Source organism: Vulpes vulpes, chromosome 5 (assembly GCF_048418805.1).
Source record: "Vulpes vulpes isolate BD-2025 chromosome 5, VulVul3, whole genome shotgun sequence".
Taxonomy (NCBI): domain Eukaryota; kingdom Metazoa; phylum Chordata; class Mammalia; order Carnivora; family Canidae; genus Vulpes; species Vulpes vulpes.
The window spans coordinates 10782461-10802065 of record NC_132784.1 but is presented as its reverse complement, the minus strand read 5'-3'; the positions used below and the strand labels follow the sequence as shown (position 1 = coordinate 10802065).

Here is a 19605-nt window from a genome sequence, read left to right as displayed (position 1 = left end):
GACAGAAAGCCAACAGGAGCGAGTTCAAGAGAAAATGAGAAGAAAGCAGGAAAAGGAATGTGTGGACAATTCTGCCAGGGTTTGTTGGGAGACACCACAGCATGTTCACATGTGGGTGGGAATGACCCAGAAGAGATGGGGAGGACCGCACTGCAGTGATGCTCTTGGCAGGATGGCGAGATGGAGGTTGGACATGGACTGCTGGCTCAGCACTGCCATCTACCAATGGCCTGTTTCCTCAGTGAAATGAGGCAAGGGTAACAGCCCAGAATGAGGAAGGGAGGAGGTGTCAGGAGTTGATGGCCAAAGAGAAGCTGGAGGATGAAGGGGAGCAGGGAAGTGTGGAGCTGCAGGGCAATGTTCAGGACTTACTTGAGCCTCGCGGTCATGAAGCAGAGCTCCAGTCAGCCCACATGCCTTTACCTAGCCATGTGCAGTTAATCCAGGCGCACAGTGGGATTTTACCCAGGTGCCTGGGGGAGAGGTGGGGATGAGGATGAGGACCAGAGGACCTCAGGTTAGGCAGAGGGCAGGGAGAAGGTGGCAGGGAGACATCAACTCCAGGTGTGGCAAGGCTGGAGAGGTGATGGTGAGCCAGGAGGGAAGATGGTGAAGGAATGAGGCGTAGTAGCCTGGGGGCCTGCAGGTGTCTGCAATAGCAGGTGGGGAGGTAGACAATGCTGAGTGTGATGGCATAAGGAACAAAGCTGGGAGTACAGGGAGGAGGAAGGGCAATGATTAAGAAATTAAATGATTTTTTTTTTTTTTTTTTTTGCTAAATAGAATTTAACACTGAAAGGATAGGAGACAGCTCTTGATATTTTTGGCTCTCACTTCCCAAAAGGTGAGAAATGCAGGGGGAAGAAGTCGTCATGACCCTGATCCTCACCACTTACCTTAGTCCTGTTGAAGAAATGGAAACTTCAGAGTACTCTGGCCACTTCTCTCAGCACAAGAGCATTTCATTGGCAGCAGCATCTTTCCCTGCGTATTGGACTTAACAGGAATGAGGCTAAAACCAGAAGTTTGAGGGGCACCTGGGTGGCTCAATGGTTAAGCATCTGCCTTTGGCTCAGGTCGTGATCCGGGTCCTGGGATTGAGTCCTGCATCAGGCTCCCCATGGGCAGCCTGCTTCTCCTTCTGCATAGGCCTATGTCTCATGAATAAATAAATTTTAAAAATCTTTAAAAACCAAAACAAAATGTTGAGTCTCTAAGCAGCATTCTCAAAACGACCTGCCTTCATTTATCTCATGAGTCATATGACATTGTCTGGGACCTGAAATGGATTTTCTCCATCTTGAACCTCACTACCTAATGAGTGATATTACTTAACCGAATACTCTGGTGAAGTGCCAGAAGCAACCCAACAGAGCAAGGTTACTGCTCTCTAAAAACCACACTGTAGAGCAGCATGACACACATCCTATATGTTTCTTCTAAATCATTACATATGATATAATCCTCTCACCAACAAATGATCAAAAAAAAAAAAAAAAAAAACAAGTCTCCAAAGGCCATTATCTAAAGTCAACGTTAATTATTATAACCCATAATGCACATTTGGGTAAGGGTGGGAAGGGTCTCAGGTCTGATTCATTGGATAGATTTCCTATAATGGAAGGAAATCACAAAAGCTGTGCTCTCCTCTACCACCAACTCCCCTCCCACACATCAGCACTGGCAGTGGAAAGTGGCAAGGAGTTTCATGCTTTGGGTCCAACATGAGAGATGGGAGCTCCCCAGGCCTGCAGAACCCAAGTCCCACTCTCTTGATGGTGGAGTTCAAAATACTGACCTCAAACCAATTAAGGAACTATTCTGCTTAATTCAATCACCTTTGCTAATCTGATGAATCAGAAGAGTTTTGAGTAAAACCAAGGGAAACTACAAGCACCCAATAATCAGAGCCCTGCCCCCAACATGTGTGCATACACAAACACCATGGAAAAAAGATGACAAGACTTGGGGCCTCACTGTCATACTTGGACTTCTTTTTCCACTAGGGATGTGGCTCTATAACCTCAGATGCCCCTTCTTTGCCTCCACATGCAGCTACAGGTTTCCAAAGGGGCCCAGGCAAGGCCACCTCTTTGGGTGTCCCAAGTAGGCATGAACATCATCACCTCTTCTGCTTGCATTTGGAACAGGCAAAAAGACAACGCAAATAAAACATCTTTGCAAACTCACATACAACTAGGTTTGGCTCTTTAGTGGGAACAGGGCCTGTATGTTCTTGTGGCACAAGAAGAGAAAGTAATTCTCTTCCAATGAAAAGGGCAAAAAATCAGGCAGGAGTGCCAACCACCAAGAGTGGGACACTGTCTCTTGGCCTGTGATTAGCATCCTTCCTGCCCTGTTTCTCCAAGGGCGTGACACCCCTTGTTTTCAAAGAGTGGCAGAATGTGGGATCTGAAACCAGAAGAAACCTGCTCGTGGACTTCATCTGATTGTAGGTCTTGGGCAAGTGACTTTATGTCTGAGAGCATCAAGGTTCTTGGTTTCAAAATAAAGGTGACGCTGCCGCACTGCTCATAAGCATCATAAGACACTCACTGAGCTCATAACTCCGTGCTAGGCCCTATCTAGTAGGTGCCCTGTAGGCAATGTCTTGCTTGATCCCCAAAACTCTGTGAGGTGGGTATTATCTTCTCCATTTTACAGATGGGACTACTCACAGTTCTTTCCAATGAGAGGACTTAGATGAGATAATATTTAAAACACATGCAGTGTCCCTCCCATAGTGATGATTCGAAAGGAAAATGAGACACTTCAACTATATTTAAGAGAATTATAACGCTTTAAATATTCAATGGCAGCGCTTTAGAATGCACATTTTTAAAAATTTATTTATTTATTTATTTATTTATACATGAGAGACATATAGAGAGAGAGAGACAGAGACACAGGCAGAGGGAGAAGCAGGCTCTACGCAGGAAGCGTGACATGGGACTCAATCCCTGTTTTTAATCCCTGTTTTTAAAAAGCAGATATTACCCGTATAACTTAAAAATACACCAAAAATATCAGAAACACTGAAAAACCTAGGAGATAGAATATGCCAAAATGTTGCCTAATGGGTTTTTTCCTTGCTTCTTTTAATTTCTATACAGGTATTACTTTTTTCTAATTCTTAACACAAATATATTCTCCAGGTAAATATTACAGATGAGGCTTTTAACACCGTCACCCCCTAACACTAGTCCTCTCCCCAGAGGTAATCAGTGTGATCAATTTGGTGTATGTGCTTTTGTGCATATGTATAGAGGTATACACATGTGCATATTCATATACATGTACACATATATACATATTATAGTTTTTTTTTAAGTAGGCTCCACACCTCACATGGAGCCCAACTCGGGGCTTATACTCACAACCCTGAGATCAAAAGGGGAGCTGAGCTCAAGAGTCAAATGCTTAACAGACTGAGCCACCCAAGCGCCCCTATAAATATTTTGTGCTTTTAAACAAATGACATCACAGTTTGAATCTCGCTGCAATCCATCGGGATGTCCCAAAGATGGCCCCATGTCCATAAGTAATACACACATCCCTCATTGTTTCAGATTAAGAAGTCACGAACATAGATACATCATAGTTTGTTTGGCTACTCTGTTACTGACTTCAATTAAGATGTGCACAGTGTTTTTCTATTGCAAATAACACCGCAGTAGATTCCCTTATAAAATCCCTCCTTCTGCAGGTATGAGAGGGTTTTCTTGGGGCAGATTCTAAGAAGTGGAATTTCTGGGTCAGTGGAATCTGCACATTTGTTATTTTAATAGATATCACACCATATTGCTTGCCTAAGTGACTGTACACGAATTTATATTCCCACTGGCAGCGTGGGCACACATCACTGCCAATACTTATTACCAAACCCTTTATACTCTTTGCCAACTTGACAAATGAAAATGTATCCTGTTGTTTTGAATTTCCTTGAATAACAGGATGTGCATCTTTTCACATGTTTATATGCCACATAGGATTCCTTTTTAATGAGCTACTTCTCTATAAAATGTGTCTGTTTTTCTGCTGCATGTTTGTCCTCTTCTCATAGACTTATTATATAAAAGTCATTCACAAATTCTGGAAGCTAATCCTTAGTCTGCTTTATAAATGCAAACAGTTTCTTCCCATCTTTGTCCTTCAATCTTTGATTTTGGGGGGAGGGGAGAGCTAGTTTCTCATACAGATACATTAAAGTTAACAAATTAGAGTGTTTGCACTTTGTGTTTTAGGGAGAATTTCTCTATCCCATGGTCATAAATATAATCCACATTTTTTTCTAATAAGCTCATTTAATCTTTCATGTCAAGTTATTTAATCCATCTGAAATTTCAGTGAATGATAGGAAATAGGACCCTTAATCTTTTTTTTTTTTAATGCCTAGCCAGGTTCTAAATATCCTTCTTTTCTTTCAAGTACTTTTATTATATAAGTTGTCATATAAATTAGTCAGCTTTATTTGCTATTCTATTCCTTTGATTTTGGAGGGGTCTATTTCTATATCATTCCCCAGCTGTTTTAATTACTATACTTTTAAAAATATATTTTGACATCTGGTAGCCAATCCCCCTTACCTTTTTGGTTTTCCAATTGATCTTGGTTCCTTTTGCATATGAATCTTTCAGTTTGTCAAATTACAATATAAATCCTTTGGGATTTTGATAGAGGTTACACTAAATTACAGATTCAGTATAAATCTATGTCTTTGCTATACCAAAGCTTCCATCTATGAACATGTGATCTTTCTTTATTTAGGCCTTTTACATCCTCTAGTAACATTTCTGTAGCTTTTGTGCACATGGCACTGTAGGTTCATTATCAAGTGCTCTGGAAGTCTCTTATTACTTCTCATAATGTGTCAGTTGATCCTCTTGCAATCCTTTTGTCTGCAAATGAATGGTTTACCTCCTCCTTTCCAGTATCTATGCTTCTTATGACTTTTCTTATTGTATTAGCTACAATAAGACCTGCAGAACAATTCTGAATAGTCTTAGCAACAGTGGTCATCTTGGTCCTGTAATTTCTCTAATAGGCCTGCTTAAAACACTTCTCCATTAAGCAGGTTTTCTGTGGGTAACTTTTGTCAAGTGAGAGGCATCCTATTCTAGTCTTAGTTTTTATTCATGCCTGAGGTTGCAGATCATCAAATGTTTTTTGGCATCTATTGAGATAAGCACAATTTATTTCTCCTTTAACCTGTAGGTTTTGTAAATTACTTTGATTGGCTCAAAACTATAAAAAACCTATCTTCCATTCCTGGTAAAAGCCCGTTTCAGTTATAATATAGATCTGTTTGATTTTCATACCTCTGTCTATAACTATATGTAACTGTCTAATTAGGAAAATATACACCAGAATGAAGGATTATAAATGCATATATTTAAAAAGAAAATATAAGGTAGATATAGGCTTAAGTTTTCTTAGAAAAGAGAAACTTGTATGTAAATGAGCAAATGGAGTGTGCTTTAACCTGTTCTATGCACTAAATTCCCTATTTGGGTTTACATTGTCACCATGAGGCCAATCACCGAGCCTTCTGCTACACCTTCCACATACAGCATTCACTAGGTCCCAGGATCCCATCAGTCACTCCACCCCACACCTCTAACGGGAGGCCACAGGGCAGAATGGGCAAGGTAAGGACTTTAAAGACACACCCAGCTCCAATCCCACTGCACAAGGTTGTTATTTTGAGTGAACTACTTTACCTCTCTGGACTTCAATCTTTTGATGTATGAATAGACAGGATATTGATTACCAAGACTGAAGAGCTGTGGTAAAAATTAAAATGAGATAATACACGTAAAGTACCTGACATGATGCTTACAGCGAAATGTATGACCAAATGTTAACACTATCTCACAGAAGTCTCCTCCCCTCTTCTTTCCCTGGGTCATGCCCTTGGTCAGACCCTCCAGTCTTCATCTGGTCCATGACAACTGTCCTTCTGCCATCTGGACATGGCTGCCAAAGCTCCCTTTCTAAAACACAAATCTAGCCATGTAATTTATCTGTTTAAATCTTTCCACTGGCTTCCCACTATCTACTTGATAAAGGACCAACTCCTTAGCATGATGGATGAGGCCTACATCAATCTCCCTTCTGGCCCTCTCTTCCTCCACTCTGGTCTAAGGGCTTTATACTCCATTACATTGAAATTTGTACTTTCTACAGAAAATCACAAGCTCTCTCACAGTGCTCTGCCTCTGCATATGTTGGTCCCTTTTCCTAAAAAGCCTTTCTCTTATTTTCTACTAAGCAAAAATTCTTATTCAATTTTTTAAGAAAAAGCTCAACTGAATACTTAAAAAAAAAAAAATAACCCCACACAGAATTAACTACCCCATCATCAATGCTCCCATAGCATTTCTCACTGCTATTCTATTAAAATTACTTCCTTAAATATCTTTCCTTACTCACTGAGGCAAAAGCTGTGTCTTATTTAATTCTTTATTAACTCTCCAGAAGCGTGGGTCACTGGTCCTTTCATAATGAATGAAACAACAAATAAATTTTCTGTTTTAAACATGGCTCTAGGGATCCCTGGGTGGCGCAGCAGTTTGGGGCCTGCCTTTGGCCCAGGGCGCGATCCTGGAGACCCGGGATTGAATCCCACGTCGGGCTCCCGGTGCATGGAGCCTGCTTCTCCCTCTGCCTATGTCTCTGCCTCTGTGTGTGTGTGTGTGACTATCATAAATAAATAAAAATAAAAATAAAAAAACAAAAACTTCTGTTGTTTTAAAAAATAAATAAATAAATAAACATGGCTCTACTAAGTCTCTCAGCAAAGTAAAAAAAAAAAAAAAACCATATTCTTATTATGTTAACCAGACTTTCAAAGCTGATTTTTTTTCTTAATTTAGCCTCTACCACAATGAAACCAATCTGCCCTACCAGCAATTTTAAGGTTCTTAGAATAATTCTAGAGCCAAGTAACCCCGTGGAGTTCTGATTAGCTGGCTGAGAGGGCCCTTTTGAAATCCCTACTCTTCAGGTACTGGTAGTAGCCATTACCAGTTATTTTGAAAGAATGTATCTTCCATGACTTAGACTTGTTCTCAATGAACAATTTTCTTCCAGAAGTGCAAACATCCTGCTACCTTCTCTCTCCAAAGAAATGAGTTTGGCTCTATTATAGCTGCTCCTAAAGTAAGGAAACATAACTCAGGGAGGAAAAAAAATTCAGCCATGTTATTTGTGTGGGATGAAATATGAAAAAGAAGAAGAAACCCTCTTATATCAGAAAACCTCTCTAAAATACACACAATTCAATTCATGCATGGTGGTGTATCATCATGAGCAAAAGGTAGCCTGGTAGTCATGAGAGACTCCTAATCTCTGCTAACCAAAGACAGTAACAGTGTACAGTGGTTCTGATAAAACTATGAGAAAAATACAAAATGAACAGAATGACCTTAGTCTTATAATCTTTTTAAAGAACTCAACATGCAAGCCATCCAAATAACCCCTAATTTCAGAAAAATAAGTTATGACTAAAAGAACCAATATTCCATGATTTTTTTCTTTATTTGATACAGAGAAAGAGAGAGAGAGAGAGAAAGAACAGGGGGAGGGGCAGAGGGAGAAGCAGACTCCTCACTGAGCAGGGAGCCCAGCGTGACGCAGAACTCGATCCCAGAACCTTGAAATCATGACTTGAGCCAAAGGCAGACACTTAACCAACAGAGCAACCTAGGGACCCCTCCATGGTGATTTTTGGATAACTATTTCTTTTACTTTTTTTTTTAAGTGTTTTTCTCATAAATATACTATTTTCCAACAAGAAAGAAAAAGGGCAGACCTGCAGAAGGAGAAAACACAACAGACTTCAGCTCAAACAGCAGAGCCTGAGATTAATTTTTAGTGTATTTGTCAATTTCAAAAACTCACTAGTGGAATAAAGAGCTTAATACAGGTATGCAAAAAGGAAGACCCCAAGAGGTTTTCACCAGGATGAAATGGGATTAGCTTTGTAGTTCTTATAATCTTCTTCACAGAAGAATGCAATTTCAGTTTCATGAGCTGAAAAAAAAAAAGACAATGGAAAAATTTTAATGTAAAACTAGATCTTAAGCAAGTATTGAAATCCATATTACTCTGATTCAGTGTTTCAGATGCCTAAGGTGAGAAAGATGAGCTACTTGTTTGGTTTCACATTTCACCAAATCAACAGGAGGCATCAGCTGTCTTTATATGAATTTAGAATCCAAATAATTTAAAAGAAAAAATAAAAAAAAATTAAAAACAAGAATGAGTACAAGACGCTGGTTTCCAGGAAACCATAAAATTACTCATGCTATAGTCCCCTTAACAATCCTAGAAAATAGTCGCTTATTTTTTTCCAAATGTGCTGCTCAGTTACAGAAGGAGGAGGGAAAATGCTTTTTTTTTCCCCTCTGAAATTAGCCTGTAGGTATAATAATTTAATACTTAGAGGATCAGTAGAATACTTTACAGATCACTTTACATTCTCCCTCATGACCCATCAAAATATGTGTCTGAAGAAGTTAATTTTTTGCCTGCTTATGACTAATTCATGAGGCTTCAACAATATGCAAAGTGAAAGACACAAATTGGCTTCTCCCGCAATACCTTCAAACACCTCTAATTATTCACAGGGGATATGGCACAGCTAAAGGACCCGCAAAGGAGCAGAGCAGTCACAATTCTTTCAACCTAGCAGGTCAAGGACTCTGTCTTCTAAAACAATAAGTCAGCAACATTATTAATTCAGACTGGAGACAAATCTGATGGAGAGCCTTCCAATTATTAAACATGCAATTCTTGAAGGTGTGCGCCAACAAGTTCCACATTCATTTTTTTTTCTAAATTAAACCAGAAGTTAATACAGTCTGCTTAGCTTTTACAGAAAGAGCAAAAGGGCCTGCAGACTCTCGACAAGAAAACAGACAAGATTATTTGTAATGAATACCGATCACTCAATTAACATATCCTCTAAAAACAGCCAAGTAAAACTCTTGAAGCCAAATAAATAGAATACTAGGGAAAGATGCCAAGGATTACCACTGGTTTCTTAGTTTACCAAACTCATCTCATCACTAGAATTTATCACAAAAGAATGAAATGAAGGAGCTTAGCATGACATTTCAGGTAAAAAAAAAAAAATGGCTTTGCTGATTTTAAGAATATCAGATTTATTGTTTCTCAATCATGAGTGACCCATGCTCATTACAGAAAATACAGACGTGTTGAAAGAATAAAGTCACCCATTGTCTCAGATCCTCATTCCAGTCCCAGTGCATCTTCAAGATTAAATGAAGATTAATCTTGATGAAAATCAGATTGCAAACTCTCGGCACAGTGAGCCTAGGGGTGGGACGGGGGCCGAGCTGAGACAGAGAATCGGTAAGGAGGGGCTGGAGACAGATGAACCCTAGGCAAACAGGAAGTTCATGTACAGCTGAATTTTACAAGAAAAGCGCATTTGAAAGACAGCTAAGAGGATCCACACTTGGAATCAGTAAAATGCTGAAAAGGGGGCTTCAGAAAATTCAATATTCAAAGAGAAGATATTTCGAGATTTATTCCCTTATATAAAAGCTCCTGGGGTTTCCTTTTTTGAAGGGAAGCCATCCCAAAGGTAGACCTATGTCATTTGCAAGTGCTGCTAATCATCCTCCAAATGGAGAACAAGCTAAGAAAGCACTCTGTTCTTCATAATCATAATGCAAGGTTTTATCTACGAAGTTGCTATTTACATACAGAACTTTACATAGTGCTTTGCCCACGCAGCACTTTGCTCAATACACACTAACCGTAATTACAATTTTCACTTACAGCAGTTGACATTTATCTGTACCCCTTTTGAGAAACGAATGCATCATATAGTTCCTCGGGATGGTAATAATAGGTTCAGAATAAGCTGAAGAAAGGACTGACAAAGCATTTTTTTTGTTTTGACATGTAGGTTTTCTTGGGTCTAATTAACTTATAGGTCAATTCCTTGCTTATCTAAAGTTTTTATATGCCATCTCTCACAATACATGCTCAAAATGGAATCCCCCAAGATAAAGATTTTCAGATGAATATCTTTTTTTCAGAAAAAAAAAAAAAAAAAGCAAACAAGACTGACAAATGGATTAAACTCCAATACTTCACAAAGGCTGATAAACCTTAAACCCTTCAAAAATTGGAAAACAGCACACAAATTCAAAGTGGGTTACTCTGAACAGTCAAAAGTAAGGCCTAAAATGTATTTTAAACTTTAGTAATGTGGTCCTCAAACAGAATGCTTTTGAAAATTTGTAAAATTCTGTTGAAAATGCTTGAGGATGATTTCCTGTAATTATACCACAAATTTACTTGCCAATTAAAGTGAAAACAAATTACAGAAGATTTTCAAGACCTCTGCATAATCACCCCTTCGGCCATTATCCCTTAAATTCTTGCTTCCTCGATTCTATTTAAAATGGCTCCAGAAGAACCCTCAGGAAGTCTACTGTGTGCCAGTCCCCTAGGGCACCTGATTTTAAATTAAATGTGCTGCAGGCAGCAGGGCACTCAGGTGCATAGTGCCCTGGCAAGTGAATCTGAAATGAATGTAAAATCTAAAATCCAATAAATACAGTGCTGGATTCATCCCTTTGTCTTACTATCAAATGAAATCAAGTAAGAACTCTCCAAATACTGTGCACCCTTTTCATACTGACTTTCAAGTTTAATGAAATGAATGCAAGCCAGGACATTCAAACTTGGAAAATGAAATGAATAATTTTATAATGTGTCCAAATAGGTCAACCCCATACATACACATCTTTCTTTTTTCATTCATGTTTTTCATTCTTTTCATTTTTTTCATTCATCTTTAACAAGAAAATAATAATGACTTTAAATAAAAGGATGTAAAAAAACCCAATGTTAAATGGTAAATCTCAAGAAAAATTCAAGGCAATATACTTAAGCTCTTAACTATTTATTCCAAAAAACTCACCTATCGATGAGGATTTATTGCAGTTTCAAACTCCCTAGCCTGTACTAGTAGGCATGAAAGCCACAGTAACTGTTATCTGAGAAGAGAGACCTATACATGTGCACGGATTCTGTGGTACAGACAATTAATGATCAGGCCAGGCTGTAATGTGATAATAATTTCAGGTTATTGGCCAAAAAAGAAAAAAAAAATACAGAAAGAGTGAGGTCTGGTTTCTGCAGCAATTTGAGACCAAAATAACAAAGTTTCACCCTTTCTCCTGGTCCAGGTGTATGTCCCATCCTTCCAAGGGTCGTAAAATCCTAATCTACAAATTATTCAAAACTACACTCACAGCTGAGTTGTTGTTGTTGTTGTTGTTGTTTTCAGCTGAGTTGTTCTTAAGTTTGCACCAAAGTGATCTGGCCAAGAGCTCCCAATCACAGTGTTTTATTTTATATTTGCTTCAAGCATTTGTTTTGTTTTGTTTTGTTTGATCAGGGGGCAGAGAAGATTTCAAACAAGTTTGAAGAAAACAGATAGTAAAATAAATCTAACCTCTTATACACTGGACACTGCCCTGTGATTCCCACAACGATGAGGGAACGGTAAAAAGGAAGGACAGTCCAGACCCCTTGTTCTGGAATCCCAAATTCACCTACTTTCCTGAGTACTGTTGTTTTGGTGTTTCCTCGTGAAGTGAGGAAAGCATGTGGGCCCTAAGATATTACTACTCCAAAGAGAATGGGAGAGACCTGAACGTTCAGGAAACACAAATCAAACACGATCTTGATGAAGTGAGAGCCAAAGAATCCTACAATATTAGCTATACATCTGAGATAATCAAAAGGTGTGGGGCACAAAGTCAGGGTTATGGTTGTGGGCAGACGACAAGAGTTGACATGCAAAATGAAAAGAGACCACAGGGGAGCTTCGGCATGATTACAGGACCAGGCTTAATGCACAAAACTCTTCCCTCAGATAAGCACTTATGGTTTGGTCCATGGTATCTTGTTTTAAAATCTTTCCAGTAAAAAAAAAAAAAAAAAAAAAAAAAAAAATTAAAATAAAATAAAATAAAATAAAATAAAATAAAATCTTTCCAGTAAAACACAGCTGGCTTGAAAAGAGTTACCCTGCCACCATTTTCCTTAGGAAAGAGGATTCAAAAGATAACAGTAGTAGAATGAGATGAAACGACATCCCCAAAATACTTACATGCAAATTTACCACTTAGGGGAATTAGTCCACAAAACTACAATCATTAATGACAAGGTAAAAAATCTTTCAATTACAAATAACAACTCTAAGTAAAGCTTTTTCTTCTTCCTTCCAAAAAGCAAATCTTTTTATTTATGTCCTTTAGCTCTGAGTCCACAAGCAAAAATGTGCCCCGACGTCAGGCGCAGAATATACAATTGGGATCTGCAACGCAGATAAAAGGCCAGAGCAGGAACTGGAGAATTTCCTTGTGAAAAAAGAGATCTTCAAACAAGTTTGTTCCCCTAATTTCCCCTGCCCTCCAACACACACAGTCCTTCTCTTCCTTTCATGAATTCTGCAGGAAAGTCAAATGATAAATTTGTTACATTGGCATCATTCCCATGGCAACTGGCTGTGATGGCAGAGTGACAGCTCTACCGAAGGATCAAGTGGTAAAAAGGGAGAGTGATAACTTAGAAATTTTCCCTTAAACCGCTTAAAAACCTAACCTGACACAGCACCAAGGGAGGGGAAATTTCCCTAGAAAAAAATCACACACTTTGAGCGTCATTTTTACAACTTGACTCCCAGTCAGAATTTTTTGTTCCTCTCCAAGGACCATCGCCTCCTTCCCCGTGTGTAAGCGAAGCTTCTTCAGGGCACAGCCACACTGGCTTCAGGCAACACGGAGGGACACACACAACAGAAAGCCACTGGGGCTGTGGGCTTGCCAGGGCGGAAAGGCAGGGTAAGGTTCTCACACCACCGTCAAACCAATAGGGAACTCGTGAAAAGAATCAGATTCTCATCAAAGACCCGTGGCCTTAAAACAAGAATGACGATGAGTTTGATTCTTACCTCTACAGGGGCTCATTACACAAGTCTGAAATTAACGACAGTGAATCCAACAATTCAGGTTTTTAATAAATTCAAAACATTTGCCGATCGCTTTCTCTAAAATGGTTTCCAAATACGTATTTCTGAGGGTCTCCACGTGCATTGTTCCAGATGTTTTCATGTCGTGTTTTTTTTCTACTCATCTCTTAGGACAACACTTTGAAACAGGTTTAATTGCTTCTGTTTTGTTTTACAGAAATCAAAACAGAAGTTCAAAAATACTAAATGCCTTATGAAAGGTCACAAAATAAGTAAAATGTGCAACCCTCACTCAAATCAATTTTCTCCAACTTTAGGAGTCTATTCTTTGAAATTGGGTCCTTTATTTACAAATAGTACAAGTGTACTGTAGAAAAATTTTAAATTACAAGAACAACTAGATAATAGCAAGAAGGAAAAAAAAAATCGCTTGCCATGCCACTGCCCAGAGAACTATTTCTACAATTTTGTTACATAATCTTTTCTTCATATATGCCTATAGATGTGTAAATATATACCTTCTTAAACAACAATGGTATCACACAACACATTCTATTTCCATTCAGTAAAGAAAGCTCTACATTGGTGATTCACAAATGAGGAAGGTGAGAGAAGCCCGCCACCCCTCTGAAGGCACATCTCAACCTCAGGGGTGACACAGAGGTTGAGGAAGCATATTCCTGTTGGCCTGGTTAACAGTTGCAACAGAAAGTTAAGAGTGACAAAGTCTTATTGGCCAACTTGACCTACAGGAAGTTAGAGGAAATATACGTTCCCAACAATGGTACAAGAGAGTATCCACTTTCCAACACTCTCTTGGATACTATCACTTTTCTTCATGTCTGCGAGGCTTAAAATTACTGCCTGTCCAAGGTCACCCAGCCCGTACACAGCAGAATCAGGCTGTAAACCCCACGCACTCTGGCTCTGGTCTCTAATTCTTAACCACAAGACTAGGTACTACATAAAATAACATCTATCTTCATGTGCATTTCTCTCCGGACTAATAAGGCTGACCTATTTTTCATGTTAGCTATTTCTTCCATCGGTAGGATTTCTGATCTTTTTTCAAGTTAATTGTAAGAGCTTTTTATAAATTCAGGCTAATGACTTTCTGTCATATGTGAAGTATATTAGTGTATAGTTTAGTGCTTCTCCTTTTAACTCTGTTTACATTTTTTTAGTTTTTATGTAGGCAAATCTATCATTTCTCCCCACTTTATTACTCTGCCTTCAAGGTCATGCTTGGAGAGCTCTTCTCCCCAAGATCAGGAAACTACTAAGCTACTTTTATTTAAAATTCTTTTTTTTTTTTTTTACATTATGACATATAATCCATCTACAATTTATTTTGAAATAAAGGTTGAGATATGATTTAAATTTTATTTTCCCAAATGCTTTGGCAAAAGGGCCATTTTCTGGCTAATTCATTCTTACCCCCCTTCTTTGAGAGGTAAAAACTTTATCATTTTGTGAAATCTTAACTTTTTTTTAAGTTTGTTTCTGATCTTTTCCATGGAGTTTTCAATCCCTACATCAATACCAAACCAGTCTGTTATAATAATTATATCTTTATGCTTTAACAACAAGCAGGCCTAACTTCTAGGTGCCACTTGCTATAGTAAAATAGTAGCATTGGAAGAAATAAATGCTAAAATAAAAACTGTTTTCAAATAACAGCAATCTTACATATTTATAATATGAAAAGACACTAAAGGTAGCTCATGGCAGACAAACAAGGAAAGTAAGTCTAAGACTTTGTAGCATGTTATTTAAAATCCTATTTAAAAACAAAACAAAGCAAAACAAAAATCCTATTTAAATTAGAAGACTGGTCAGGAACCCACTTTAGCCACACATCACTCAAAACTGAATTCCTGACATATGTCACTAAAATAACTCAATAGAACACCTGTCAAAAAAAATTGTAAGGCTTCCTAACATGAACCTCACTCTAGAGTGCCTCTTAACCAGTGTGTATAATTATAAAGTAAGTGTGATCTGTGCTGTTTCATTAGAGTCGCCAACCACAAAGGTATGTCAGGGGCATAGCATCTTCAACAGCTCACGGTCTTCGTAAATCTTCACTCCTATTGCCAGATAATCTTTAGATGTACATACACAGAATTACAGTGACATCTAATGGTGACAAAACATGGCACATGGCGTTTCTTTAAAACAGAACTACTTGCACACTGTAGGTTGGAAAGCTAACTCGGGCCCCCTTCTAACTGCACACACGGGGCTCCAATTTGAAATTCCGTGACTCAGAGGGCCCTGAGTGAACTACAGGACTATTAGAAGTCACGCTGCATGTTATACAAACAACATCTCACTTCATTATTCCACATTAGTTTTACCAGGTCCATTTCTCTCAAACCATCAGTTCACATGATGCTCTAAAGAGTAAGTAGGCTATTAAGTGAGTAATAATCTGTCAATCACTTAAAATAACCCTCAGCAGAATTCTGAGCATACCTGCAGAAAAGAACTTATTTGCATTCTGCACATTTGGAAAGCAGATATCTCCTGCCCTCAGTCAAATGATCTGAATGTACATCATTCTCATCCTCCTCCTCTGAATAATTATCAGGGAGAGTAAAGAGCACCAAGGGTAGCATTTACTTTGCGGTGAGTTATCCAAACATCATCAGCCCAGCATCAGCAGAGAGGGGAAGCGAGCACCCCTCCAGCACCATACCACGTTCTTTCTCACCGATTCCAGCGGCTTGCAGCGTGCTGTCTTCTTTCAGCATGAGTGTGTCATCATCTTCCAGACTCAAAACAAGCTCATTCGTCTAGAAAGAAAACCTGCATCTTATCAGTACTCATAGGTGCTTCATATTTGGTAAGACTTCTCGAAGACACAGAATAATGTTACTCTGGATCACAGCAATAACCAAAGTCACATGCTGTTCCCATCACTGTCAGGGCAGAAGCAAATGGATGTGAGTGCCTACTATGTGCACAACTCTATAAGCACTGAGGAGACAGCGCCCTGGCATAGAGCTTTGGGGCTGGGTCTGGACAAAAATCTGGGTTCCACTCATGCCCCCCTATATGTTCTAAACAAACTACACAACCTCTCTGAGACTCAGTTTCTTCCTCTGTAAAAAAAAAAAAAAAAAGGAAGGGGGCCCTGGGTGGGTCACTTGGTTAAGCGCCCAACTTGATTTTGGCTCAGGTCATAATCTCAGGGTCCTGAGATGGAGCCCCATATCAGGTTACAAACTGGCCCAGCATGGAGCTTACTTAAGATTCTTTCTCTCCCTGTCCCCCTTCCCACTCCATGCTCCTCAATCTCTAGCTCTAAAAAGGGGCGGGGCGGGGGGGGGATGAATCTTCTCTTTTGCCCTGGGGTGAGCATGAAATGAAATGATGTACAGAAAACCGTAAGGGAGTGTCAGCCACAGAGCAAGGCCTCTCCATGTTAGCTGCTGCTCTTCTGTGGCTGTCATCGTCCTCCTCCTCCTCATCTCATCCTCACAACACACTAGGAGTCAGAGAAGTTGAGAAACAGACCCAGAGGGTGTGCCTGGGTGGCTCAGTAGGTTAAGCGTCTGCCTTTGGCTCAGGTCATGATCCCAAGGTCCTGGAATCCAGCTCCTCCTCATTGGGCTCCCTGCTCAGTGGGAAGTCTGCTTCTCCTTCTCCTTCCTTCCTTTCTCCCACTTTCTACTCTCCCACCCTCCTACCCCCCACCCCACCCCCACTTGTGTGCACACGCACACATTTCTTTCTCAAATAAATAGGAAAAAAATAAATAAATAAATAAAATAGATAAAATCTTAAAACAAACAAACAAAAAACCAGACCCAAGAGTATATGGAACTGAGGCCTGAGCTCTGATCAGTATGACTTTGGAGACAAGCAAGTTTACCTTGATGGCCAAAAGTCTATGCATCTAAAAACTTTGCCCTACCTAGTAAACACCTGATCCGATGTCATATTAACTTGATCCTGTGTCATACTGACAGTAACCTTTCTCTATGAGGTTTGGGATGGTGGTGGATGAGTTTGCCCTCCAATGAAATTTATAAATCCAGTTAAACATTATAACTATAGGAGAAGATTTTGAGTTGATATCTGCCCCTAAAAAGCATAGAGGTGACCACTAGTTAGACAAACAGTACCACCTGTCAGCCAGAATGTAGCTGCTTAGCAACATAGTCTATTTCTAGATGGCTAAAAGAGAACAGAAAGGCCACTCCAGTAGCCAAAATAGAAGGCCCAGAAGCCATGCTCCACAGACCATAACTTCACCCACTGGAAAGTACAGGGCTTTGACCTCCAGAGCACAGAAATTAAGGGGGGGAGTTATTTGTTTTGTCTTTTAAGATTTTTATTTATTTATTTTTGCAAGACAGACAGAGAGAGAGAGCAAGAGTGCACACACATGAGCAGGGGGACAGGCAGAGGGAGAAGCAGACTCCCAAGTGGGGCTCAATCCCAGGACTAAGATCATAAATAAATACATAAATAAAAATAAGAAATACATAAATAATAAATAAATACATAAAATGCACAGATCTTAAGGGGAGTTCAGTTCAATGAGTGTGGACAACTGAATGATCTTCACTAGCATTCCAAAGTTTTCTTAAAGATCTTGGACATTTCTTATAAAATTTATTCTAGGATATGACTTCTTCCTTTCATAAACTTTTTTTTTTAATTTATTTACAATAGTCACACAGAGAGAGAGAGAGAGGCAGAGACATAGGCAGAGGGAGAAGCAGGCTCCATGCACTGGGAGCCCAACGTGGGAATCGATCCCGGGTCTCCAGGATCGGGCCCTGAGCCAAAGGCAGGCACTACACCGCTGCGCCACCCAGGGATCTCCCTTTCATAAACTTTTAACAAGAGTAGCTATCTGGTTTCCAAACTCACAAAGAAATTAGAGTTTTTATTTTAAATCATTTTAATAGGAATTATTCTGACTCTGCAAACAGCCTACTGATTATAATCCATAATACATACACAAGTACATTTTCTTGATAACCATAAATCATATTATGGTAATTACTTGCACTGTACTATTGATTCATCTATTCAATAAAAACCGAGCTCATAGTCCAAATAGGAGGCTCTCGTGAGAAGGTATCCAGGCAGCTTTTTATTGCAATAATGGGAAGAAATTTCTGTGGATATCTGGTAATTAAGAAAGCCTCTAAATGTAGAATATTAGGGGAATGGGGAATATGCCTTTCGTGATCAAGTTCATGAAGATGTGGGAGTCATTTGGAAGTCTCTTCCTTTGACTGAGAAACGGAACTAAAATCACAGCTGGGTTGGAAAACTGATGGGCTGGTCCCATGGATGCTGACAAGCCCTACAGATGCGGAACAGAGAATGGGAAGTAGAAGCAGATGGGGAAATGAGAAAAATGTCTGGAAGCTGGATAAAGCACAACGAGGGCTTTTGGGTAAAGTTTTTCTGAAGTTTTAAAATTGTATCTTTAAAAATATAACAACCCCTTTCCTTATAAAAGCTACAGAGAAAATGGGAAGAATCATCCCCAGGAGGTATATAGTCTGTACTTAACTAGAATTGTTATGGTTTAGATGAAAATTTATAAAGCCAGGTTCTAGAAACATTCTAAGCAACATAATTTGTTTTGGGAATCCCTCTTTTAATACATTGCTCAACTGGAAAGATAAGCCCTAATTCTATAACTCTAACATGCCAGGTTGGAACATGTGTTTATAATATAAGAAACCATTCTAAGAGATTTCCAAATACATGAGGAAATGATACTTGATTTAAGTATCATAATATCAATTATTTGAATATTACAGAATTAGGTTTTCATTTGGAAAATATGAGCATATGAATAAGCCCAACAATGTAAAAATGCAACATTGAGTAGAGAAGACATGAAATATTCTACAACTTTTTCAAAGAGCATATTGTTTCATTATAACTTTATTTCGTGTGTGTGTGTGTGTGTGTGTGTGCACGCGTGTGTGTATTTTCCCCCTATGACAAACCCACACTGCCTATTCTCCACACTTTAGAGACAAAGTTATAAACCCACCTGGCCGAGAAAAGAGAAAAAGAATGATGTCCATGGCCAGACACAGTGGACATTCTAGTACCCATACAAAGTGCAGATTCCACACCACAACTCCCGACACATGTGAACACTAAATTTTAAAGCATCTGACAAGGGATATTGTCAAGTTTGTACATACAACCTTGGTATAAAAAAATAAAGTTACTAGAAAGAACCAGTCCTGCCCTTGATTTTAGCCTAGTGAAACTGATTTTGGACTTCTGGCCTTCAAAAAACTATGAGAATAAATGTGTGTTGTTTTAAGCTACAAGGAAAAAAATGTTTTTGAAGTTTCTAAGTCAGAGTCGACAGCCATACCCTCATGCCATTTTCTTTGTACCCTCTGGTATACAGTTATTTGAGAAAGCTGAATGAGTTTATAGTGGGTGTCCAGGACTAGAGAAAACAATGAAATTAGGTGAATTCAAAAATCAATACTTGGGGCACCTGGGTGGGTTCAGTCAGTTAAGCAGCTACCTTTAACTCAGGTCATGATCCCAGGATCCTGGGATGGAGCCTCTCATCAGGCTCC

At 39.1% G+C, this 19605-nt stretch overlaps 1 protein-coding gene across 7 annotated transcripts in view; it reads right to left on the bottom strand.

The window, feature by feature from the left end:
- Positions 1 to 7520: 7520 nt before the first annotated feature.
- C5H2orf76 (chromosome 5 C2orf76 homolog) overlaps positions 7521 to 19605 on the bottom strand; it is a 55261-nt gene continuing 43176 nt past the window's right edge. For all 7 annotated transcript variants that reach the window (XM_072757564.1, XM_026017751.2, XM_026017752.2 and 4 more), the window contains 2 exons: positions 15738 to 15819; positions 7521 to 8034 (listed from right to left, as the gene is read on the bottom strand). In XM_072757564.1, the coding sequence (XP_072613665.1) occupies positions 7958 to 8034; positions 15738 to 15819 (159 nt within the window). In that variant the 3' untranslated portion in view covers positions 7521 to 7957. The remainder of the gene's footprint in view (positions 8035 to 15737; positions 15820 to 19605) is intronic.